This window comes from Cygnus atratus, chromosome 1 (genome assembly GCF_013377495.2).
Source record: "Cygnus atratus isolate AKBS03 ecotype Queensland, Australia chromosome 1, CAtr_DNAZoo_HiC_assembly, whole genome shotgun sequence".
NCBI lineage: Eukaryota > Metazoa > Chordata > Aves > Anseriformes > Anatidae > Cygnus > Cygnus atratus.
Window position 1 is genome coordinate 103,737,321 of NC_066362.1, and position 26,950 is coordinate 103,764,270.

The 26,950-nt window shown below is 44.2% G+C and overlaps 1 protein-coding gene across 1 annotated transcript in view; it reads left to right on the forward strand.

The window, feature by feature from the left end:
* Positions 1-359: 359 nt before the first annotated feature.
* GALNT8 (polypeptide N-acetylgalactosaminyltransferase 8) overlaps positions 360-26,950 on the forward strand; it is a 34,136-nt gene continuing 7,545 nt past the window's right edge. The window contains exons 1-8 of the mRNA XM_050711833.1: positions 360-812; positions 958-1,444; positions 6,373-6,661; positions 8,249-8,415; positions 9,487-9,670; positions 11,634-11,831; positions 16,316-16,430; positions 24,156-24,341. Of these exons, the coding sequence (XP_050567790.1) occupies positions 360-812; positions 958-1,444; positions 6,373-6,661; positions 8,249-8,415; positions 9,487-9,670; positions 11,634-11,831; positions 16,316-16,430; positions 24,156-24,341 (2,079 nt within the window). The remainder of the gene's footprint in view (positions 813-957; positions 1,445-6,372; positions 6,662-8,248; positions 8,416-9,486; positions 9,671-11,633; positions 11,832-16,315; positions 16,431-24,155; positions 24,342-26,950) is intronic.

Consider the following 26,950-nt stretch of genomic DNA (forward strand, 5'->3'; position numbering starts at 1 on the left):
AGTGCGGCAGCGCTCTAGCAGTGGTGAAGACCTGGAAACCTCCCATACCCCTAGGGTGAAATCGGCATGCTCAGCTCACTCCCTGAAGTGCCTGTACACCAATGCACGTAGCATGGAGAATAAGCAAATGGGATTAGAAATCCGTGTTCGGTCAGGAGACTATGATCTAGTGGCAATTACAGACATGGTGGGACAGCTCACATGACTGGAATGTGGTCATTATGGGTATGTCCTTCTCAAGAAAGACAGGCCAGCAAGGCGAGGTGGCAGAGTTGCTCTTTACGTGAAAGGGGGGATGTCCACTGGGGGATGAGGAGCAAGCTGAGAGTCTGTGGGTGAGAATTAAGGGGCAGGCTGGCATGGGTGATACTGTTGTGGGTGTCTGTTACAGGCCACCAGATCAGGATGAGGAAGTTGACAAGGCCTTGTATGGGCAGCTGATAGCAGCCTCACAATCACAGGTCCTGGTTATTGTGGGGGGTTTCAACTACCCTGACATTTTCTGGAAGGCCTACTCAGCCAGCCGTCCGCAGTCCAGGAGGTTCCTTCACTGTATTGATAACTTCCTGAAGCAAATGGGGGATATGCCAATTAGAAGAGGAGTGCTGCTGGATCTTGTCCTCACTAACAAGAAGGGACTGGTGGAAGCGGTGAAGGTTGAGGGCAGCCTTGGTTGCAGCGACCATGAGATGGTGGAGTTTAGTATCTCATGTGGCAGGAACAGAGTACCAAGCAGAATTGCAACCCTGGACTTCAGTAGGTCTGACTTTGGCCTTTTCAAGCATTTGCTAGGGGAAATCCCATGGGACAAGGTACTTGAAGGAAAAGGAGCCCAAGATAGCTGGTTAGCGTTCAAGGACTGCTTCTTCTGAGCTCAAGAACAGAGCATCCCAACAGGTAGGAAAGAGAACCAGGAGACCTGCATGGTTAAACAGGGAATTTCTCGGCAAACTCAAGTGGAAGAGGAGAGTCTACAGATCATGGAAGGAGGGGCTGGCCACTTGGGAGGAATATAAGGCTGTTGTCAGAGAACGTGAGGAGGCAACTAGGAAAGCTAAGGCCTCCTTAGAATTAAACCGTGCAAGAGGGGTCAGGGACAACAGAAAGGGCTTCTTCAAATACATTGCGGATAAAACTAATACTAGAGGCAATTTAGGCCCACTAATGAATAAGGTGGGTACCCTGGTGACAGCAGATAAAGAGAAGGTGGAGCTACTGAATGCCTTCTTTGTCTATAATGCCAGAGGCTCTCCTGAGGAGCCCCATACCCCTGAGGCCCCAGATGCCGGAATAAAGGAGGAGTTTGCCTTGGTTGATGAGGGCTGGGTTAAGGACCAATTAAGCAAGCTCGACATCCATAAGTCCATGGATCCTGATGGGATGCATCTGCAGGTGCTGAGGGACCTAGTGGAAGTCTTTGCTAGACCACTCTCCATCATCTTTGGTAACTCATGGGCATCAGGAGAGGTGCCTGAGGACTGGAGGAAAGCAAATGTCACTCCAGTCTTCAAAAAGGGCAAGAAAGAGGACCCGAGTAACCATAGACTGGTCAGCCTCACCTTCATCCCTGGAAAAGGGATGGAACAACTTATCCATGGCATTGTCTCTAGTCATATCAAGGGTAAAAGGGTCATTAGGGGCAGTCAACATGGCTTCACCAAGGGGAAGTTGTGCTTGACCAACCTGATAGCCTTTTGTGAGGATATAACTGGGTGGATAGATGATGAAAAGGCAGTGGACGCGGTGTATCTTGATTTCAGTAAAGCCTTTGACACCGTCTCCCACAGCATCCTCGCAGCTAAACTGAGGAAGTGTGGTGTGGATGGTCAGGTAGTGAGGTGGACTGTAAACTGTCTGGAGGGAGGAAGCCAGAGGGTTGTGGTTAATGGGACGGAGTTGAGTTGGAGTCCTGTATCTAGTGGAGTCCCTCAAGGGTCAGTACTGGGACCAGTGTTGTTCAGTATATTCATCAATGACTTGGATGAGAGAATGGAGTGCGTTGCCTGCAAGTTTGCTGATGACACTAAACTGGGAGGAGTGGCTGACACGCCAGAAGGCTGTGCTGCCATCCAGTGGGACATCGACATGTTGGAGAACTGGTAGGGGAGAAATTTAATGAAATATAACGAGGGCAAGTGTAGAGTCCTGCATCTGGTCAAGAACAACCCCAGACAGCAGTATAAGTTGGGGACTGCCCTGCTGGAAAGCAGTGAAGGGGAGAGGGACCTGGGGGTCCTGGTGTACAGTGGGATGACCATGAGCCAGCACTGTGCCCTTGTGGCCAAAAAGGCCAATGGCATCCTGGGGTGTATCAGGACTGTTGCGGTTAGTAGGTCGAGAGGTTCTCCTCCCCCTCTACTCTGCCCTAGTGAGACCACATCTAGAATACTGTGTACAGTTCTGGGCCCCTCAGTTCAGGAAGGACAGGGAACTGCTTGAGAGAGTCCAGCACAGAGCCACAAGGACAATTAAGGGAGTGGAGCATCTCCCTTACGAGGAAAGGCTGAGGGAGCTGGGTCTCTAGCTTGGAGAAGAGGAGACTGAGGGGTGACCTTATTAACATTTACAAATATGTAAAGGGCAAGTGTCAGGAGGATGGAGCTGGGCTCTTCTTGGTGACACCCAACGATAGGACAAGGGGCAATGGGTGCAAGCTGGAACATAGTAAGTTCTGCTTAAATATGAGCCAAAACTTTTTTACGGTGAGGGTGACAGAACACTGGAAAATGCTGCCCAGGGGGGTTGTGGAGTTTCCTTCTCTGGAGACTTTCAAAACCCACCTGGACGTGTTCCTGTGTGACGTGATTTAGGTGTTCCCATTCCGGCAGGGGGATTGGACTAGATGATCTTTCAAGGTCTCTTCCAATCCCTAACATTCTGCGATTAATGGTTATTAACATATTCAAAACCACACATCAAAATGCAAATATATGGAAATGTGGAATTTGGTGTCATTGTCCTCAACACCCCCCCCCCCCAAAAAAAAAAAGTATCAAAAGTAGCCAGAAATACAGTTTCACAAGTTATCTGTGCATAAATAACAGTGATTCAAGTCAGAGGTGTGCTTGCTTTGCAGAATATCGCCAAGCACCTGATTCTGCAGAATTATTTAATTAACTATGTAATTAAAAGAAACTTAGAATGTCCCAGTTATCAAGCCTGAAACTAGCTGTTTCAAATGGTATGTGGGGCACCTTTGAACTTAGTGAGGAAAGTGTCACGTACAGCTTGGTCAGCTTTAATATCCTATATCCCAAACATTAATATCCCATAATGCCATGTTATTGTTGACACATCTTGCAGCTGTTCTTATGGACATCAATAGTTACGTATATATTTTTTTAGATGATTTTAGAGCCATTTGAAAGAATTGAACTGAAGCCTTCACTTCAACACTTAGCCACAGAACCACAGATTAATTGAAGTTGGAATGCACCTCTGGAGATGGTCTAGTTTAATTCCCATGCTCAAAGCATGATTAGCTAGAGCAGGCTGCCCAGGACATTGTCCAGTCAAGGTTTGAAATTTCCAAGGAAGAAGACTTGGAAACCTGTCTAGATTACCCATTCTCATTTTCAGTCACTCTAGCAGGCAAAAAAAGTATTTCAAAAATGTTTAAATGGAATTCCATGTATTTCAGTTTGTGCCCACTTCCTCTTGTCCTTTCACTGAATACTAAGAGAAGATTGACTTTGTCTTTGTTAGTCCCTTGCATCAAATATTTATATTCATCAAGTCAGCCAAGCCTCCTCTTCTCCAGCTTCTCCTTGTAATACAGATGCTCTAGTCTTTTAGTCATCTTAGTGGTTCCATGTAGGATTTGTTCCAGTGTGTCCATGTCTCTCTTGTTTTGGGAATCCCAGTACTGAACACAGCCCTACACATGTGGTCTCATCAGTCCTGAGTAGAGGGAAAAATCACCTCCTTTGACCTGCTGTCACTGCTTTTCCTAATGTAGCCCAGGATACCATTGACATTCTCTGCCGCAGTGGCACTTTGCTGGCTCATGTTCAACTTGTCCACCAGGACCCCTAGGCTCTTTTCTACAAAGCTGCTTCTCAGCTAGTACTGGTATATGGGGTTATTCTCTTTGTACTTGGCTTTGTTGAATTTTATGATGTTATTCTTGGCTCATTTCTCCATCCTGTTCAGATCACTCTGGCTGGCAGGATGGCTCTCTTATGTACCAGCCCCTCCTCCCACTTTGGTATCATGTGCAGTCTTTACTGGTGTGCAATCCGCCCCACCATCAAGGTAATTTATGACCATGTTAGAAAGTACTAGACTGGCGTCCATTTTGACTTTGTGCCACTGAACACAACCTTCTGAGCCTGTCAGTTCAACCCCCATTGCTATCCACTTATCTAGTGCATATGTCCTCAGCTTGTGCATGAGGGTGTTTTTAAAGACGTGTTGTCAAAAGCCTTACCTGAGTTTAAACAACATTCACTCCTCACCTCTCATTCATCAAAACAGTCATCCCACTGTAAAAAGCTTCAAATCACACAGGTTATTTGTGCCTTTTCCTTATGTCACAGTGCAATATTATAAACCTAAAAAACAAACAAGCAAACAAACAAAAACAAAACAAAAAAAAAAACCTTGAGAGATTAGGGATCCACTCAGTTCAAAGGTTTCTGATGGAGCAGAGGTCAAAGCTTTCAGTATCCTTTTCAAAAGAAACAGCAAATGGCTTATTGATTGTATTTGTCTTCAAGACCACTGTTTTCTAAGTAACCTGACACACAGGTTATCTGTGCCTTATCTTTATGGCACAGCCCTATATTGTAAACCTAGAGAAACCATGAAAGAGAAGGATCTGCTCAGTTCAAAGGTTTCTGACAGAGCAGAAGGCAATGTCTTTGGGTAAGCTGATTAAAGGAGATGACAAAGGGTTCATTTACAGTTCATTTACAGTCTTTGTCTTCAAAATCAGTATGGTATAAACAACTGGACTTAGATAAGAACCTTGTTATGGATTCTTAATACATTAATATAAGCCAAGCATAATTTCATAAAAATGGTTTGGGCCTCATTAAAAAAATTATGCATTTTCCCTACTTCCAGATTTCTCGAACACTACCACTTCAGTGTATCTTGCTCTGTGTTTGTGCAAAATCTGATGCAGGATATGTAGAATGTAACGTTTCAAAAATGATCTCATGTAGAAGGGAGGGTCTGATGCTACTCTCATGTGAATATCATTTTAGCCGTAACTTCATGGATCACTTCACCTATAGCACCGTGAGTAGAATTTGGCTTACTTATAATGGGGTGGTGGTTTCACATTGGTAGGAAGCTCAGCACCACCATGCAGCTCACTCTCACTCCACCTCCTCAGAAGGACAAGGGGAGAAAATATGATCAAAAAAGACCCTCGTGGGTTGTGATATGGACACAGAGATAAGTCACTGATTACCGGCATGAGCAAAACACACTCAGCAAAAAGGAAATTAATGCAATGTATTGCCTATTAATAACAGAGCAGGGATAACTAAAACCAAACTACAAACACCTTCCACCCCATCCACCCTCTTCTACAACCTCCCCCAGAGCAAGGCAGGGGAATGGGGAATGGGGTCTGCAGTCAGTCCATAACGCTTTGTATGGAAAGTGTTATGGACTTCCCTCCTTCTTCACTGACCTTTGTGTCTTCAGGGTTGTTTCTCTTGCATTTTCTCACTCCTCTCTCCCAGATGCTGTTGTGCAGCAGTTTTTTCCCTTTCTTAAATTTGATCTCACTGAGGTGCAACCATCAGTGAGCTGAGCTCACTGATTCAGCTCTGGCCAGTGGCGCGTCTCTTTTGTAGCCAGCTGGAACTTGCTTTTATCTAACATGGGGCAGCTTCTGGACTCTTCTCACAGAAGACACCCCAGTAGCCCTCCACTACCAAAACCTTGCCATGTAAGCACAGTACATTTTACCTCTTGCATCTGTAAAAAACATATTTAAAAATTGTGATTAATATATGCATTCATCACACAATCTTCACACACTTCACAGAAATCAACAAAAATAATTCTCCACACCAAAGTGAACATAACATCATCACAACACCAACAGAGGTGGACAAGTACACACAGTCTACCTCTTGTCCCTTTACCATATTACAACACAAATTCACCACAGTTATTACACTCTTTGGCAATGTCCTGTCTATGGTTTGCCTGTTAAACTCTCCCAGTTACTGTCCTTACCTCAAGTTCCTTATAAACTACATGTTGTTGGTAGCCAGAAGGGGCTGTGCTGCTTTATCACCAGTAGGTTTAACTGGTTTAACACTGCTACCAAAACCTTGCCATGTAAACTCAATACAAATGGACAGTGTTCTCAACTGCTGTTATAATCAATCCTCTTTCATTTTCTATCAGCTAAATCATTGGAGGAGGTCCATGAAAAAGTAAAACAAATAGAACATGATCAGAAGCTGCAAAATATCTCCAGGACTAAAGTACGCCAAGCTGATAATATGAAAGAGGAAAAGAAGATAGTACATCATTTGCTGTACCCAGACTCAGCTCTGTTCAAACGCTGGGGTGCAGATTTAAGTGAAGAGGAGCAAACTGTTGCACAGGAGCTGTTCTTAAAATATGGGTATAATGTATATATCAGTGATCATCTGCCTCTGGACCGACCTATCACAGACACCAGATCTCCCAGGTACAGTATAAGCCCTCTCAACATTCACAAGGTGACACGAAATTAAGGAGAAAAGAATCTGCATTGCTTTGGTATAAGTTATTATAAGGTATTTTTCTAGAAGTTAGTTGGTTCTTGAACTCAATAAATAATATATATTTTAAGCAGACCAGTGGTACTATGGGAGCTGGTGTAAGTAACCATTGGAAACCTTATTAGGCATGAGTATCTGTTCAAAAAGGAAACACATTTTTCTGCATCGTATGATAAGATACATGATTTGTTGCAAAATATAATATTAAACTTTACTGGAGTTAACTGGTATAAATATGGAAGAATGTCACAAATATACTGAAAGCCTACATCTTAGTGCCTATAGATCCTTGTATGAAATCTGACAGAGAATTTCAAATAATGTGGCATGTAAAATGGGTTGCAAACTGAGCCTGAGTTAACCATGTCATGTTGTTGGTTAAAAGGGAGTTGTCTTACTGGCAGCCCTCTGGAAAATTTCAAGAGCAGGTTAGCCTAACAGCCACCAGTAATGACATAGACAGGAATGATCCTGTCAGGAGGTAAACGGGGTTCCCCTCTAAGCTCCTGTGTAAGAGAAGGACAAATCCCTTTTCTCAAGGTGAATAGTGCCACTGGTTCCTGATTCTGCTGCTTGGAGCTGGTTCCATCTAGGGTGGACTGTTGCCCTTGATTGTGGGTGTCCTCTGAGTCTTGCATCAAGTCTTAACTCTGATGCATAATGTCAGTTTTACATGTGTTTTTCACTTAATAGTGGTTGAAGTAATGTGAGGATTGTGTGGTAGCTTCTAAAGTGAGTTTTGGGGGACTTTCTGTGCAGTGTCTCTTGGAGTACTCAGGTTGTGGATGTGTGGAATTGCATAAGGGAAAAAAGCTGCCATGTAAGTGGTGGAGAGAAGGACAAGGGAGCCAGGCCTCATTCAATGTTGTGCCAACCACAGATCTTTTTGAGGCAGCCCCAAGCTGAACAATGCTCACCCTGCTTGGGGATTGTTCCGGGGAGAACTAGCTGGAGCAACCACTGGAAAGCTGTCCATGAGCTGCAAGCTCATGATTGGTCTGTGCAGTCCTAAAATCAGGTGCAGTGTCTGGTACTCTTCTGTTTAGCTAGGAAGACATACTTGTGAAGACCTCCTTTTGAAGATGTTTTTCACCCAGGTTCTTGTACTAATGGATAGTAAAGCTAAAGAAACTGCAACAAAAATGCATGATTACCACTTCAGAGGTCTCGTTAGAGCACGAACCTGACTCTCAAAGGACTGTATTACATAACTACACAGATCATGCAGACTGTGTTTTCCCCTCCATCGTCTTAAAAGGACTTTGTGTTACTCTCATGAACATGTTTTTAAGGGGATGGAACAATCAGCTTGAGAATGCAGATATGCTCTATTGTCCGCTCTAGAGGGAATGAGCAGTTAGCACTATGTGGCTGAAACAAATAATGAATCTTGGATTTGGGCCTTCCTTTTTTCACTCTTATGGTTTAAGTCCAATATCGCAGGTCTGACTTTTTGCAGCTGTCTTTCTCTGATTTTCTTCAGAAACTGTGTTAAAATTGTTCTTCTATTACAGCTGTAAAAAGAAGATATATCCCAAAGATCTTCCAACAATTAGTGTTGTACTTATATTTATGAATGAAGCACTGTCAATCATCTTACGTGCAATTACCAGTATAATTAATCGAACACCTGCTCATTTATTGAAAGAAATCATCCTGGTGGATGATTACAGTTCAAATGGTAAGTGACCCAGGGAAGGCAGGAGTCTTGCAAATCTACTGTGTCAAATGAATGTTGGTGGCTGTTAGTATACACACGGGGTAGACTGCTCAAAATTAAGACACAAATTGAGTATGTGAGAAAAAGCATACCTCCTTAGTAGCCTGGAAAATGTCAACTAATAAGGAACAGCATGATGCTCTGCAAGTGTTTGAAAAAGGTTAAAAATTGAAGTTAAAAATTTATTATCGTGGGCTCATAAGACAAATTACGACACTAAGAATATGCTAAAAAAGCTAATTCTGTAGGCATCTGAAATAACTCCTTGAAGAGTGGTATACTGAGTTGTGGAAAATAGTCCTAAGGGAAGCAGAGGATGAATCATTGCTCTTAAAATTGATTTGAGCAAAGCATTGCAAGATTATCTGTAAGAAATGGTTATGCCCCTTGTCTTAGGGGTACTTTTTCTTCCTTGCCTAATGAGTTGTGTGTAATTTCTCAATTTTAAGATTTGTAACTGCTAGAAAAACATCAGTTTGGGTGCAGCAAGAATTCAAATGAATTTCAAAAACAATGCTAAGAGGTTCCAAATTTTTCATCCCTTTTCTCTAACGCTATTTTTTTTTTCCTTTTGGTAAAGGAGTTGGCATGCCTACAGCTCTTGTAGGACCATTTCACATTTTCAGGACTTGTTTATTTTCTCTTTTCCTTTCCACAAGCAATACGATACACACATAAGTTACTGCACCAAGACAGCTAATTACTTGCTTTTATAGCATGTGTCTAAAGTAAAGTTTGTACATACTGATGCATTTGTGTAAAATTTAGAAATCATACAATACGACTATATGTAAATTAAATTTAGGTACATAATCATACTCCTGGAATGAAAGCTGCATTTTCAAATGAGCCTCTTGAAATTATTAGTACCTGAATAATTCTACCTATTCTACTGTAAAGAACAAATCAGTTTTCCATCTAGAACTGTGAGAAGCTAAAAAGCTGTTACATACATGATCTTCTCCATTTCTAAATATTGATGACCTCTATTATTATTTTTAAAAATCATTAAAATGTGTGAGATGTTTTTAGATGATCTGAAAGGACCTTTGGAAACACAGATTAAAAATTACAATGCAAAACATCCTGGACTGCTGAAAATTGTCAGACATGAGAAAAGACAAGGACTAACACAAGCCCGGATTTCTGGCTGGGAGGCATCAACGGCAGATGTTGTTGCAATTTTGGATGCCCATATTGAAGTGAACATGGCTTGGTAAGACTACTAAGAGTGAGGGGTTTCTGACATGGGGAGATAGAGGTGGACAAAGAGTTCAAGTGTGCAGCTGGGCCAAACGTCTGTATATGGCTCTCTTTTCTGGTCTGCCACATGTTAATTAACAGCCAACAAGTCATTTATTTTTGAGAGGGAGAGAAATATAATTGTTTGAATTAAATAGCAAAACAGATATCTAACATATCTGTAATTTGTCTAGTGAAAAGCAAGAGAGAAATGCTTACTTTCTGTGTATATTCATTACATTTCTAGGACAAAAGACTTAATTCAGTGAAATAATCTAAGTCTGATGCAGGTTATTTTGTTCCAGTGCCAGTAGCTTTGGCATTTTATAAGCATATTAGAGAACCATAATACCCAGTGACTTTAAATTGGTTTGATTCCTATTCCAGCTTTTTAGATAGTTTGTTTACTGTTGCCTGTAAATTTAATAGTGCATCACAGTTCTATAGGTCTGCTTCTGCAATGAGAGACAGAACAGGTGGCTGATGATGGATATTTACATTCTGTTAGGCAATGAATTATATGGTGCTCTTTTGTGTCAAATCTCTTTGTATTCTCTCCACTCTGGGTTGTTGAATTTACTGGCTGACTCTTGTCCATGTTGCCTCATTTCCTGGTAAAAAGGTTTTTCTCTCAGTCCCTCATGGGCCAAAATGACTCTGGTCCAGATCTTTGTTTCTCCCTTAATAACATGCTAACTGACATTCTCTATTTCTTACAGTCTTAAAGGTAATATTGAAGGCCTGTAGTCATGGCTTTAAGAACTCTTTTGGACAAGTTGGGGTGTAAGAGTATGGAGGGAAAGATAAGGTCAGTTCTTCCAGGTCTAGCAGTAATTGGGGCCCAGCAAAAAGACTGTCTCTTTGTCAGATTACAACAGTCTCTGACCAGGTTCTTTTAGATACTACACATGAGATGTGTTTAATGTTTTAATTCTAAATTTACTTATTTGAACATTTTTGGCCTTACAGAGAATTTTGTTTAGAAAAGTGATACTGCACTATACTGAAGTCACAACACAAGCATAATATAGCAATTTCAATTGAACTTCAAATTCATTTTCAGTTGAATCACAATATGAACATGATTCACATTACTGATCCCTATATGCCAACCATCAAGATGCTAGATGTCCCCATCCGCTTGGAAAGAATGGATGTGTTGAAGCCAACTCAAGTCAGTTACTCTCTTCAAAGTTAATTTTGCTAGGTGTTCAATTTTCACCTTCGATGTTGGGCTGAGCCTGGCTCGGGAAGATAATACTTTCTACTATTATTTTAGGAAGGACATGTACATAACCAGTTGCCCCACTCTACTGGTACTGCTATTTATCTACAACAAAAGACATCCATACAAAGTTCCGTGGTGTTGAGATAAGTTTAATTTCCTTTACAATCACTGTGGTCACTCCCTACATTCTTCTCTGAGCTTTATGTCAGTCCTTGCCTATCTTCTCTGAGATTTCTTCCACTGTAGCAGTTCATTGATTGGTCAACCCTTCCATCATACAGCAGCTGTGCCATCAAGGCACAGAGAAGGAGGGGGAATGATCAGTGGTTTACAGCACCTCTCAGGGTCTTTTTCCCTTCTTTTTCTCTTCTTTCTTGTTTCTTTATGCAGATTGTGAAGACTCTCTAGAACCTGTAGGAAGCAGTCCAGGATAGCAGTAAACCCAGCAAGTTGTGTGGAACTTATGTTTATTATAGTTAGTGACAGTCAAATTCAGAAGTTGCCTAATATAAGGAAGAATTGAACCATGGCATTAGAAAATCATGTTACTAGTGCTCCAAGACTGGTACATAACTTTTCTTGGAGGCCAAAGTCAATGGCTTAAATAAATTATTTAACCCAGTTTTATTGAAACAAGTTGTAAAATGTAGTTTTGTTCAACAGATTTCATCTTTTTCAAGCTGAATAGACTGTTCATTCATTTTGGTAGGGCTGAACCTATTTTGTCTCGAATAAAAGAAGATCGCACTGTTATAATATCACCGGTATTTGACAATATTCGTTTTGATGACTTTGAGCTTCTTCAGTATTCAGTGGCTGCAGATGGATTTGACTGGGCACTCTGGTGCCTTTATGAACCTTTACCGGATGAATGGTATGCTCTTAAAGATGAAACAGCTCCAGTCCGGTAAGTATAAACAGCATTTGAGAGGGTTGTTTCAGAGGTGGTGGGATAGAAACTTACAAAGCACATTGTAACTAGATAGTTGGTTTGGAACTGAGGATTCTTCAGCAGACCTAAAAATCTCGGTATACCAGTTGCAGAGTTGTATTCCAAAATCTTCCTGTGCTGATCCTGCCATTGGACTTCCAGGCATTCGCAGAGAAGTTGTTGTTTTTTCTGTCCAATATTCATGAACAAAGAGCGTGGTAGCAGTATTTAACTGTGCAAGATGAACTGTGGCCCCTGCCTATGCCTATCCAAGAATCTGCAGTGGATCTTAAAAGGTTGCTGGACAAGCACATATCTGAGCTGTGAAGACTCATATAGATTCAATTTGTTTCTTTCTTTGGAGATGTTGGAGTGATGCACTATAACAACAATCGTCAGCAACATTTTTCAACCCTTATTGTTCATGCATCACACAAAACCAAGAAAAAAACATGAACACAATGCATATAGCTGTTATACCTACTCTTACTGCTAGGCTCCAGTCTATTTCCTTGTGTTTCTCACAACTTCCTTAAACACTCAGATTAGTTTATGTATTCAACAGAAGATGGTCACTAGTACTGTGGTATCAGCAACCAGCTTGTGATGAATAACAGAATTGTAGAATGGTTTGGGCTGGAAGGGACCTTAAACATCATCTAATTCCAACCCTCCTACCATGGGCAGGAACACCTTCCCCTAGACCAGGTTGCTCAAAGCCCCATCCAGCCTGGCCTTGAACACTTCCAGGGATGGGGCATCCACAGCTTCCCTGGGCAACCTGTTCCAGTCCCTCACCACTCAGTGAGAAAAGAATGTAATCCTAATATGTAATCTAAATCTCCCTTCTTTTAGTTTAAAGCCATTACTCCTTGTACTATCACCACACTCCTTGACAAAGAGTCCCTCCCCATCTTCCCTTTAGGCCCCCTTTAGGTACTGGAAGGCTGCTATAAGGTTTCCCTGGAGCCTTCTCTTCTCTGGGATGGACAACCCTAACTCCCTCAGCCTGTCTTCATAGGAGAGGTGCTCCATCCCTGTGATCTTACTTGTGGCCCTCCTTTGGACTTCCTCTAATACTTCCATGTACTTCTTACATTGGGGGTCCTGGAGCAGAACGCAGTACACTGGGTGGGGTCTCACAAGAGCAGAGTAGAGGGGGAGCATCACCTCCCTCAACCAGCTGGCCACGCTTCTTTTGATGCAGGACAGAGTTTTTGATTGGATTTCTGGGCTGCAAGCACACATTTCTGGCTCATGTTGAGCTTCTGAGCAGCCAGCACCCGCAGGTCCATCTCAGGGCTACTTTCATAGAATCATAGAATCACTAGGGTTGGAAAAGACCTCCAAGATCATCTGGTCCAACCATCCCCCTGTTACCAATGTCACCCACTAAACCATGTCCCTAAGCACCAAATCCAACTTTTCCTTGAACACTCCCAGGGACAGTGATGCCACCACTTCCCTGGGCAACCCCTTCAAATGCCTGACTGCTCCTTCTGAGAACAGATGTCTCCTAATTTCCAACCTAAACCGGGCGCAACTTGAGGCAATTCCCTCTAGTCCTATCACTAGTTATCTGTAAGAGGCTGACCCCCAGCTCCCCACACCTTCCTTTCAGGTAGGTGTAGAGAGCAATGAGGTCTCCCCTGAGCCTCCTCTTCTCCAGACTAAACAACCCCAGTTCCCTTAGCTGCTCCTCACAGGACTTGTGTTCCAGACCCTTCACCAGCTTCATAGCCCTTCCCTGGACATGCTCCAGGGCCTCAATGTCCTTTTTGTACTGAGGGGCACAAAACTGAACACGGTACTTGAGGTGTGGCCTCACCAGAGCAGAGTACAGGGGGACGATCACCTCCCTGGTCCTGCTGGCTACACTATTCCTGATAGAAGCCAGGATGCTGTTGGCCTTCTTGGCCATCTGGGCACACTGCTGGGTCATGTTCAGGCGAGCATCAATCAGCACCACCAAGATCTTTTTCCTCTGCACAACTTTCAACCCACTCTCCCCCAAGCCTGTAGCATTGCTTGGGGTTGTTGTGACCAAAGTGCAGGACCCGGCACTTAGCCATATTGAATTTCATCCCATTGGCCTCTGCCCATTGACCCATCCTGTTCAGGTCCCTCTACTGGGCCTTCCTACCTTCCGGCAGATCAACACTTCACCCCAACTTGGTGTCATCTGCAAACTTACTGAGGTGCACTCAATTCCCCCATCCAAGTCATCAATAAAGATATTAAAGAGGAAGGACCCCAACACTGACCCCTGCGGAACACCACTCTTGACCAGCCTCACACTGGATTTAACTCCATTCACCACAACTCTCTGGGCCTGGCCGTCCAGCCAGTTTTTAACCCCGCAAAGAGTGTACCTGTCCAAGCCATGGGCTGCCCGCTTCTCCAGGAGAATACTGTGGGAGACTGTGTCAAAGGCCTTGCTGAAGTCTAGGTAGACTACATCAACAGCCTTTCCCTCACCCACCAGGCAGGTCACCCAGTCATAGAAGGAGGTGAGGTTGGTGAGGCAGGACTTGCCTTTCATGAACCCATGCTGACTGGGCCTGATCCCCTAGTTGTCTTTCACATGCTGTGTGATTGCATTCAGGATGACCTGTTCCATCACCTTTCCTGGCATCGAGGTCAGGCTGACAGGCCTGTGGTTCCCCGGGTCCTCCTTGCGACTGTTCTTATAGATGGGCGTCACATTAGCAAGTGTCCAGTCGTGTGGGACCTCTCCGGATGACCATGACCACTGACAGATGATGTAAAGCAGCCCAGCAATTACATTCTCCAACTCCCTCAGCACCCTTTGGGTGGATCCCATCAATCCATTCTCCACCCAGCCTGTATTTGTGCTCCGCACCGCCCTGACCAAGATGCAAGACCATGTACTTGGCATTGCAGAACCTCATGAGGTTCACACAGGCCCACCTCTCAAGTCTGTTAGGTCCCTCTAGATAGGTCCTCTTCCCTCCAGTGTGTTGATCACACCACACAGCTTTGGTGTCATCGGCAAACTTGCTGAGGGTGCACTCAATCCCACTGTCCATGTCATTGACAAAGATGTTAAACAGTGTCGGTCCTAATACTGACCCCTGTGGAACACCATTCATTACCAATCTCCACCTGGACATCGAGCTGTTGACCGCGACTCTTTGAGTGTGATCATCCAGCCAATTCCTTATATACTTGAATACAAATGTCTCCTTGTTCCACAAGGATTTCGGGTGATCTTGACAGTCCCTTAGCTCTTAACAACCCTCTGTCACACAATATTAAAAGAAAAAAACTTGTAACAGATAAGATATAATCATGGCAGATGTTTGTATGCTGCCACACCTTGTAACTAAATGTTGGAGATAAAGTTTCACAGATACCTAGACAAAAAGCTATATATGAAACTGGTTTCTGTAATGTGTTAAAAACATTATATAGTAAACAGTAATTGTTTGACAGGAGAATGGAAACGGAATGCTTCTATTTAAATATGAAAGGATTCCATGAACAATGCATTGGAAAAAGTCCTACTGCCCTAAATGGATCTACAAAGAGTCTCCAAAGATGCAACACAAGACGATTCCTTACATATACCTTCACCAGCACCAGCCATAGGAATGCTGTCACCATGCACCTTAACCTGGTGTTTGATTCATCTCCCTGTACCAGTTCTGTTTGCCAAAAATGGTTCCTGAGCATCATTTATTTTCTTAACGACAAGGGAATCTTCCCTCCTTTATGTAGAGTTGTTCTGACCCTGTCATTCCTACTTCCATTCACCTTAACTCATTCTACTGTCAGGCCCTCTTGCACTCCATGTCAGATCATTCCCTGGTCACAACTACAGAGCAATTACAATTTCCCCTTTGGTAGCTTAAAGAATGGTTTGGTGTTGGGGAGCTTGGGGAGGAGGTCCACAATTTTTATATGGGAGAAAACGGAAATGGGTTTGGTCACAGTGGATGGGAATATCAAAAGAGGACCAAATCCGCCTTCTGTCCCCTTTTTCCTAGCCTCTATGCTGGATTCATCTGCAGTGAAATTGTTCCTGTCACACAATTGTCTCATCTCTTTCAAAACCTCAGTTGATAGCAATTTCATGATCCCCCTTAGCAATGTGTCTTACTGTGCAAGTTTTTTTAGCATGATGTCTAACCTTACTCTTCCGCGCTTCAGTTTAACTTGATTTCTTCTTGTTTTAAATATCTGAAAACTGCCTCCACATCTCTTCTCAAAATAGAACTAATTCTTTAAACAATACTAGATCATGCTTTTTAGACCATTGATCAAATTTATTTGTTGTCTTCTGGATTCCTCTCTGCTGATCCATATGTTGTTTTACAGTTAACCTGTTACTCTCCTTTGGATATTTTGGAAGTTCAAGCTTTGATTGATGGCCAGTAGACTCTATTTTGTTTTCATCATTGTTGCTTATTTCCAATTGTGCTTGTTTTATACTACAGGAGCCCATCTATAATGGGGATTCTTGCTGCAGATAGAAAATTTCTGGGTGAGATTGGTGTACTGGATGGTGGAATGCATATATATGGAGGAGAAAATGTTGAACTTGGCCTGAGGGTAAGCCATTTTTTAACCTTTTCCTGAAAGTAGCAGTGAAAATTAGTATTCATTTTTTTTGGGGAAAAAAAAATATTTCTTACTCCTATTGTTGATTTTGCACCACTTCACATCCTCCACTCTCGAGTTTTTCCAACATTTGGGCACAATATTTTCCTTCAAATGTCATGGGGGGATGACAGTCTCCGCCAAGAAGATACATTTTTGATACGTGTCATAGAAGGATTAATACAAGGAATAAGCAAGCAGATCAAAATACACAATGCCATTATTACTATAGTACCAACAAATAGTTGCATGAGCCAGCCCCAACCAGACACCAACAAAGTCAATTTTTCCCAAATGTCTCTAAAACCCCAGGAAGTGTTGTCTTGGGCCACCTCATGTAAGATTTTGGTTTTCTTCCAAATATTTTTGAGATCAGTCTACATAAATCCAGCAACTGGCATTAATTATAGTGCAAACACCTCCTTGCAAGGCCAGTAATAAACCCATGCCCATTAGATTCTGGAATACCATCTTTGACAAACTTGTTACCTCCTCTTGCAGTGCTCAGCTCACATCTAGAGTGTTATTTTCTAATTCTTCGACTATGGCTGAGATACTCACAATAGCTTTTCCTAACTCACTCACCCTTAACCAAGGGATAAACCACCCTGCAAAACTATGAAACACTGTTCCTCTTTCCACTACAGGATTAATCGAAGTTCTCTTGATTCTGCATAGGTGGGTCCCAAGGAGACCTGTGCTTTGGTTTTGCATATTCTCAGTAATGATTATGTTCAGAATTATTGCTTGCACCCAGGGTACAAGCTCCCTTCCATCCTAGGGGAAACGCTTTCCTGGCCCTATTACCACATTGCCAATACCACCCTTTGCCATTTGAGACTGGCCATCCAGTTACTGAATGATTCCCGCGCCATGTTTGGTGTGCATTATATATATTAGCACTCCTGTAATTACCATATTTGGTACAATATGGATAATTCCCTACCTTACAGGTAACATTCCCACACTCAGGGTTAGTATTATTGCTCCCTGAATTTCCATCAGTATGAAGAATGATATGCATACTAATATAAAAAACAAAATACCATGGGGACACTCTAATTCTATGTAATCCAACCCTTTTCCACAATTACACATGGTATTCATTAATTTTTCCAAAGAAGTTAAAGGTTAGTTTACAACTATGATCCACACTTCCTCCTAATTTTAATTTTAAAGGTTCTCCTATAGGAACGGTCTCCCAGGTCTCAGGGTCTATTGATGCCTCCACCCGGATGTAGTGAGTCCACCCTTTCTCAGCTGTTCTTATTCTCAGTAGTCAGGAGCACTTGGAATGGTCACTCCCACTCAGGTTGTAGCTTTGATTCCCTTCATGTTTGTATCAAAACCCAATCTCTTGCTTGAAATGGTTGGACTGGGACTTCCAGAGATGGAGTCTGAGCTAACAATCCACAGGCCCTAAGAGATGACAAAGAGGACGACAGCCCAAGTATATAATTTTTGAGAAAAACATCTTTTGTCTCAAATTGAGATAACTCATTCCCTTTGCCCAGGTACGGCAATCCAAATAACATTTCATATGGTGAAACTGCCACAACTTTTCTTGGTGCCATTTGAATTTGGAGAAGTGCCAAAGGTAAGCACTTCATCCAGGGGAGCCAAGTTTCCAGTACTATGTTAGTTAATTGCTTCTTTACTGTCTGATTCATCTGCTCCACCCTTCCAGAACAGGAAGGATGCCAAGGAGTGTGAAATTCCCTTGTAATTCCTAGAGTCCGTATTAGCTCTTGCAATATTTGTGATGTAAAGTGACTTCCTTGATCAGAGTCAATATTTTAAATGATTCCATACCTGGGAATTATCTGTTCTAAAATTACCTTAGCTACCGCATTCGCAGTGTAGCAGATACTGAAGGGAAAGCTTCCACCCACCCTGACAAATGATCGACCAAGACTAATAAGTATTTAAATCTACCTGCTCTATGGAGTTCTTTAATATCTACCTGTACACTTTGGAAGGTCGAATTTCTGCTTCTCGCCCCCCTTTAGGCTGGCTGCCGATAATTATCATGTTTATTTACCCTGCATACTTGGTTAGCCAGAGTATATATTCCTTCACATACATATTTCCATAGCACAGTGTCACACGTTGCTTGAACTCCGCAATGACTCCCTCGATGTAAAACAGTTAATATTTCTCCTGTCCTGACAATAGAAGATCATCCACATATTGTAACATTAGCACCCCTTCCAGTGGTTGGAATTGCTCCAAAGTCTGCTCTAGAACTTTCCCAAATAAATTTGGTGACTCTGTAAACCCCTGAAGTAAAACTGTCCATCTGTATTTTTGTTTCTGCCCCATTTCAGGGTCTTTCCACTTGAAGGCAAATATATCTCTACTCTTGGGGTCCAATGGACAGGCTCAGAAGGCATCTTTTAAATCAATCACACTAAACCACTTACACTCATGTGGGATCTTGCTCATCAGAGTGTATGGATTTGGAATCACAGGGTGCCACTTCTGCACTATCTCGTTGATCTTTCTTAGATCTGTACCGCCAGCCTTCCTTACCGTCAGGATAGGAGTGTTAAAGGGAGACAAGCATGGCTCCAATAACCCATCTGTAATCAGCCCTTTTATTACTGGTTTAAGACCAAATTGTGCTTCAATTGAGATAAGGTATTGCTTCTGATTTATTGCCTCATATCCTTCCTGCATACCTGTCTTCAGGAGAGTGATATTAAGCCCTCCTCTATTTCCTTCCATGACCCATACCACAGGGTCTCTCTCTTTTTCATCAACCTCTGTCAATAACCTCATTGACACTGTTATTCCAGTCTAACAACTTACAATTTGAATGCCCAATTTCATCATCAAATCCTTTCCCAACAAGTTAGTCCCTGCCTTGGGTACATACAATAATTGCGCAGTGATCGTTTTATACCTTAGTCTCAGTTTGGTGTCCCCAAAAAGTGGCACTGTTATCTCAGTCCCTTCTGCCCCTGTCACCTTTAGGGTTTCATTAAGCCCTGATACTTTATGGGCCAGTGATGACCTAGCTACCCCAGCGTACTGGGTTTATGTAGCAAGGTTTTAGCAGCGGGGGGCTGCAGGGGTGGCCTGTGTGAGAAGAATCCAAAAGCTGCCCCATGTCAGATTAGAGCCAGTTTCAGCAGGCTCCAAAGGGACCAACCACTGCCCAGAGCCGAGCTGACAAGTGATGTTGTTTGTGCTTCTGTGAGAGCAGATTTAAGAAGGGGGGGGGAGGGAACAAAAAACAAACAAACAAAACTGCTGCACAACAGCAGCTGGGAGATAGGAGTGAGAAACAGTCCTGCAGCCCCCAAGGTCAGTGAAGAAGGAGGGCAGGAGGTGCTCCAGGCACGGAGCAGCAGTTCCCTTGCGGCCTGTGGAGAGGCCCCTAGTGGAGCAGGCTGTCCCCCTGCAGCCCATGGGTCCCACATGGAGCAGATCTCCACGCTGCATCCTCCACGGAGGAGCCCCCCGGTGGGGCAGGTGGATGTGGCCTGGAGGAGGCTGTGGCCCATGGAGAGCCCCCGCAGGAGCAGGCCCCAGGCCGGAGCTGCAGCCCGTGGAGAGGAGCCCACGCAGGAGCAGGGGGTCTGGGGGGAGCTGCCACTCGTGGGGGACCCGTGCTGGAGCAGTTTGCTCTGGGGGATGGACCCTGCAGCATGGACCCATACCAGGAGCAGCTCACAAATAGCTGCCACCCATGGAGAAGCCCACACAAGACTAGCACCTGATGGGAGGGACCCCACGGCAGAGCAGAGAAGAGAGCAATCGTGAGTGAGCTGCAGAGAAAAAGTGTTACAGACCAACCACAGCCCCCACTCAGAGCCCTCCCACGCCAGTTCGGGGTAGGGGAGGACGTGGAAGAGGGTGGATGTGGAGAATGCGCTCCCAGCTTGTTTCTTTTTTTGTTTCACACTGCTCCAGCCCATCAGCAATAGGTAACAAATTTTATCAGTCTCCCTATTCTGAGTCTGTTTTGACCGTTACAGTAATTGTTGAGTGATCTCCCTGTCCTTATCTCAGTCCTTGAGACCTTTTCATTGTATTTTCTTCCCCTTTGCCTTTGAGAAGGGGGAGTGATGCAGTTGTAGTGGAGCTCAGCTGCTCAGCTGGGTAAAACCATAACACCCAGTATCTATTTTAAATACAATTTCTTCATTAGGTCCCACCACTATATTTATCAGGGGCGCTCAGTGGGACCAGCTTTCTGAGAAGCCCTGACTCCCCTATTCTGAATTTATAACAGCAAACAATCTCTCCTCCTTCTTCCATTCCAGACACTCCTGTTTGAGGTGACTGGCCCAGCCACATTTAAAACATCTTCTCAAAGCCTGTCCCTGCTAGGATTTAGGTTGTAACACAGGTAGCTTTCCTTGCCTGCCATTCTTTTGTCTCTCTTCCTCTCCCTTCCATCCTGGGTCCGACTTCCCCTGAAACTTTTCTTCCTCTGTCTCTGACCCTCTGCCTCACTACCTGGTCCACTGTGAAGACCATTAGTTTCACTCTCTGCTTTTCCTTCTCATCTACCCTCCCGACAAACACCTTCTGGGCCTCCCACAGGAGGGTCTCCAGTGACTGTTTGCTCCATCCTTCCACCTTCTGGAGCTTTTCTGTATATCCGGCCAGGCTTTAGTCACAAAATCAACTTTCAAGAGCCCTTGGGCTACTGGATCCTCAGGATTCATCACCAAGTACTCTCTTATTCGTGCTTCCTTAATTCCCATTATTATTATATCCCTTAAGTCTCCCATATGATTTCTGTGTTGTGGGTTATTATCCCAGTTGGGGTCGGCAAAAGGATATTTCTGCTCTTCTGGAATTATTTTTTGTCCTGGGGGGTTGGTTCTTTCCCATTCTTGTATAGCTGCCTTTATCCAAGGGTTTCCATCCACCTGCATTTCCCTCTGACTCCTCTTTCTCCTGGTCATGGCCTTTTTTCAATAAAAACTGACTTACCCCCTGCACGCAGCAAGCAGCATAACAACTCCTCCTCCAAAACTGGAGTCTTATTGTTTACGTATAAATTCAAAGCCTGACAAACCCAATTTTCATTAGATCCCTATTTTGGCCAAAATACTGCTGTTCCCTCAATTGGTTCCTTTGTTTAGATTAATACACAGTTTTTAATCATTTTCTTTTTATCATTTCCTCTAGTTTGGGGATTATTCTTTTCCAATTTCTTATCATTCTTCCTGAAGGACTACTGGTAGGCACTGCCTTAGGGACATCTCCCTGTCCCCTGGAACCCTTATTTCCTATTTTTCCTAGCCCTTGTCAGTGTGCTGCTGCAGAAATTTTTCCTCCTGCAGGGTACCACACACGAAAGTTCCAGTTTGAGAAAATGGGGGTGTACTGCTGAGCACTTTACTGTGCAGAGAGGTACTGTATAACAGATTTCCACAAGACTCTTCCTTTCTCTCTTCTAACTCTCACTTTGTCTGTCTCTGGCCATGCCCCTTGTGGAGCTACAGAACCATGGATCAGGACTCCACACTTTCTTCATGCAAAAGTACATGTCAGTCACACTTCACACGAGTCTTACCCAACCCCCAAGGCAATACTTAATATTTCTTACCTTGGTCTGTGCACAGAGTTACCAGGTCAATTCTCGAAACTGGAGTGCCTACCTTCCTTTCTTCCCTAATTCTTCACCGATCCTGCCTTCTTAACCAGTCTCAGTTCCTTTGTCAGCTCTCTGCAGAACCACCGTCACCAAGGCACAGGACCGCTGAAATCAGCGGGGCATGCCTTCCTGCTGCAGTGGTAATGGGGCTCCTCTGAAGGCAACTGGATCCTGGGCGAGCCCCCAATTTGTGAGAAACAATCTGCAGCTGAAGATCTCAGTGAAGTACCGTTTTTATTCATGATTGCAATGGCGGGTGTTCTGCAAACAGGAGCGCACAGCGGAAGTGTATCAAAGGCCTGTATTCCCTATTACCCGACGCTTGATTCCTTCCTTGTTGCCTCATTGGCTGAGTGCTACAGGTTCATGAACTATGCACTGCTTGTTACAATGCCCTGTATGTGCGATTTTATTTGACCAACCTTTAATTTCACCTATTTCTTTCTTTTTTTTTTTTTTCTCTCTTTTTTTTTTTTTTTGAACTGGAGGGGCCCATGATTTTGTAGCTTCTTGTTCTTGATGATTCTGCAACTGCTTGTCTTGTTTTTCTTAGTCATCCTCCTTATTTTGGGACAGTGGGACCTTCCACTGTCCACTTCTCTGCTTAACATACTCCCCACTGCTATGTCTGTGCAATCACTTTTGAATATGCAAGGTTAGTGGAATTTTCCACTGCAAAAGCACAACTTTAATCCTTAAAACAACAACAGAAAGGTCCATGTCCCCTAGAAAGTAATGTATTCTTCAACTTCAGATGTCTTCAAATCAAGAATGGATGACTTCCCCCAGCTCCCTAACATTGTTATCTGGAGTGTCTTCAGCTATTAGGGAACATGTTACGGAACTAAAAATTCCATTAGCAAGTATTTTTGAAAAGTAATAGTGGATGGAGATATTCTAGAAGACCTGAGAAGATTAAAAAAAGAAAAGAAAAAAAAAAAAAAAGAACATAATGCTTATCTTTCTAAAGAAATATGAAAGCTAGGGGGCTTTGAAAGACAGTAGTAACCAGGTTCAAAATGAACAAGAGGGAGGAGTAACTTCACTCTTCCAGCTGCAGATTTGTGGATCTCCTTGCAAACAGTATGGTGGGTCTTAAAAATTTGCAGTCATTCATGGGAGGACTGAAGAGTTATTGAGGAAAAACCTAGTCAGAGTTATTAAACACCAGTGAATCACAGGAATAAGCAGAAAGTCCCCTGGCCTGAAAATAAGTGAGGACTGTGAGAGGTAACATATGTATTTGGCTTGTTCTTACCCTTTTCCAGGAATAAGTTTGTAGTTTGTTCTGTATACAGAATACAGGTTAGATGGACCTTTGGTCAGTATGGACATTTTCTCATGTTCTTACAGCTCTTTTTATTTTTAGTTCTGAATTAGTAAGCTTGAGTTTAGATTAGCATAGCTTCTGGCCTCTTGAGTAGCTTCCACACTTGCACTGGTTCATATATAGTAAGGCTGGGTATGTTTGCGCTGGATCATTGGTACTTTTGAAGTGTTGGCTGTAGCCTGCTTAGGTATCTCTTTGAATGCCATGTACATATTTTCCAGGAACCCACTGGATTTTTTTTCTTCCTCTTGAATTCTTCCTAACATATAAGATTTTGCAGGATGAATTTTGTTCTCAGGATGTTCCAGGCAATGTCACTGCTCCTGACAGTTCCTAATTCACACCCACATTCACCACAGTATTTAGCAGTCTAGCTTCTAGTGAGACTGTTTGGAGGCATATACCAGTTTGCCTTAGAGTATCGAAGTGGTTCTGAGTGCCTTGCAGCAGGAAACTGGTGAGCAGTTCTGTTGATGATGATGGCAAAGAAAAGGAAGAAAGAATATTCCTTTGCTCTCCTGGACTCGTGATAGGGCTACACACAGTAGAAATGAGAGGTATTGAAAAATTCTCATTCACTCAAGCTGGGAAATATAACTTGGAATGTTGAGGGCATGGCAGTTCATCTGGTGAAAGACTAGGGAGATCAAAAATAGGAACATTTTAACAAAAATGCATAGAGCTTGAAGAAATAGGCAACTTCACTTGACATTCTCTCTTCTTGATCCAGGCCTGGCAGTGTGGAGGTAAAGTAGAAGTACTGCCCTGTTCGAGAATTGCTCATTTGGAAAGAGCCCACAAGCCTTACTTGCAGGACTTGAGTATTGCAGTGAAACGCAATGCCTTGCGAGTAGCGGAAGTATGGATGGATGACTACAAGTACATGGTCTACTTTGCATGGAATCTTCCAATTGAGGTGGCAATGTTTTCCTATGTTTCAAACTGATAACCAGGGTTTAAAAGTGGACAAATAAGAGCATATGGCACAGGAAAAGAGGCAAGCTATCATGGTTATAAGAGTGGTTATTAAAAAAAAAAGTTATTAATATTGATATGGTGATAATTATTGGTATGGATGACATCTAAGAGCCATGCTCATAGACTTGTTCCTCTTTGGATAAGAAAGCAGTGTGAATTACATCAGGCACCACTCATAAAGTGTTTTCAAATGCAGTAGTTCATTCATGTTAATCACAGTATATCAACTTCTCATTTGGCTTAATATTCTTAACACTCACTGAGATCATCTGAGATCATCCAGGAGGATGCCTGAGGTGAGGAAGTTGACTCCACGCCTCAGGACTGCCTCCACCAAGAAAGAAAGAAGGGTGATTGTTGTGGGTGACTCCCTCCTCAGGGGAACGGAGGGCCCTATTTGTCAGCCTGACCCCACGCATAGGGAAGTCTGCTGCCTCCCTGGGGCCAGGGTCAGAGACGTTACCAGGAAGCTTCCAAACCTCGTTCGCCCCTCTGACTATTACCCGCTTTTGATAGTCCAGGCTGGCAGTGATGATCTTGAAAAGAGAAGCCTCAAGGCTATCAAACAGGACTATAGGGGGCTGGGACGATTGGTGGAGGGAGCGGGAGTGCAGGTGGTGTTTTCGTCTATCCCTACGGGGGAAGGGAGAGGCACGGAGAGGACATGGAAAGCTCACATGGTTAATAGGTGGCTCAGAGGCTGGTGCCAGCACAGAAATTTTGGGTTTTTTCACCATGGGGAGCTTTACTCGGCACCCAGCCTGATGGCCCCAGACGGGTCCCTATCTCCAAGGGGAAAAGGGATCCTAGGCCAGGAGCTGGCGGGGCTCATAGAGAGAGCTTTAAACTAGGCAAGAAGGGGGACGGGGCTCAAACAAGGCTTGTTGGAGCCGTGCCGGGGGAAACAATGGCTAGGCTGGGGAAGAAGGCGATGGCCCAGCTGAAGTGCATCTACACTAATGCACGCAGCATGGGTAACAAACAGGAGGAGCTGGAAGCCATCGTGCAGCAGGCAGGCTACGACTTGGTTGCCATCACGGAGACGTGGTGGGACCGCTCCCACGACTGGAGTGCTGCAATGCCTGGCTGTCGGCTCTTCAGGAGGGACAGGCAGCACAGAGGGGGTGGTGGCGTGGCTCTCTACATTAGAGAATCTTTTGATGTTGTGGAACTCCAGGCTGGGAATGATAAGGTTGAATCCCTGTGGGTTAGGATCCGCGGGAAGGCCGGCAAGGCTAGCATCCTGGTCGGGGTCTGTTATAGACCGCCGAACCAGGATGAGACGGATGAGGAGTTTTATAGGCAACTGACAGAACTTGCAAAATCGTCGGCGCTTGTCCTCGTGGGGGACTTCAACTTCCCGGAAATATCCTGGAAACACAACACGGCACAGAGAAAGCAGTCTAGGAGGTTTCTGGAGAGCGTGGGAGATAGCTTCCTGATGCAGCTGGTCAGTGAACCTACCAGGGGTGGTGCCCCGCTAGACCTTCTCTTCACAAACAGAGAAGGACTGGTGGGAGATGTGGTGGTCGGAAACTGTCTTGGACAGAGTGACCATGAAATGGTAGAGTTCTCTATTCTTGGCGAGGCCAGGAAGGGGACCAGTAAAACTGCTGTCTTGGACTTCCGGAGGGCTGACTTTGAGCTGCTCAGGACGCTGGTTGGCCGAGTCCCTTGGGAGGCGGTTCTGAAGGGCAGAGGAGTCCAGGAAGGCTGGGCGCTCCTCAAGAAGGAAATCTTAACGGCACAGGAGCGGTCCGTCCCCACGTGCCCAAAGACGAGCCGGCGTGGAAGAAGACCGGCCCGGCTCAACAAAGAGTTGTGGCTTGTGCTTAGCAGAAAAAAGAGGGTTTATAATCTTTGGAAAAAAGGGCGGGCCACTGAGGAGGACTACAAGGATGTAGCGAGGCTGTGCAGGGAGAAAATTAGAAAGGCCAAAGCTCATCTGGAGCTTAACCTGGCTACTGCCGTTAAAGACAACAAAAAATCCTTTTACAAATATATCAACGCGAAACGGAGGACTAAGGAGAATCTCCATCCTTTACTGGATGCGAGGGGAAACCTAGTTACTAAGGATGAGGAAAAGGCTGAGGTGCTTAATGCCGCCTTTGCCTCAGTCTTTAGCGGCAATACCGGTTGTTCTCTGGATACCCAGTGCCCTGAGCTGGTGGAAGGGGATGGGGAGCAGGATGTGGCCTTTGCTATTCATGAGGAAATGGTTGGCGACCTGCTAAGGAGCTTGGATGTGCGCAAGTCGATGGGGCCGGATGGGATGCACCCGAGGGTACTGAAAGAACTGGCGGAGGAGCTGGCCGAGCCGCTTTCCATCATTTATCGGCAGTCCTGGCTATCGGGGGAGGTCCCAGTTGACTGGCGGCTAGCCAATGTGACGCCCATCTATAAGAAGGGCCGGAGGGCAGACCCGGGGAACTATAGGCCTGTCAGTTTGACCTCAGTGCCAGGAAAGCTCATGGAGCAGATTATCTTGAGGGTCATCACGCGGCACTTGCAGGGCAAGCAGGCGATCAGGCCCAGTCAGCATGGGTT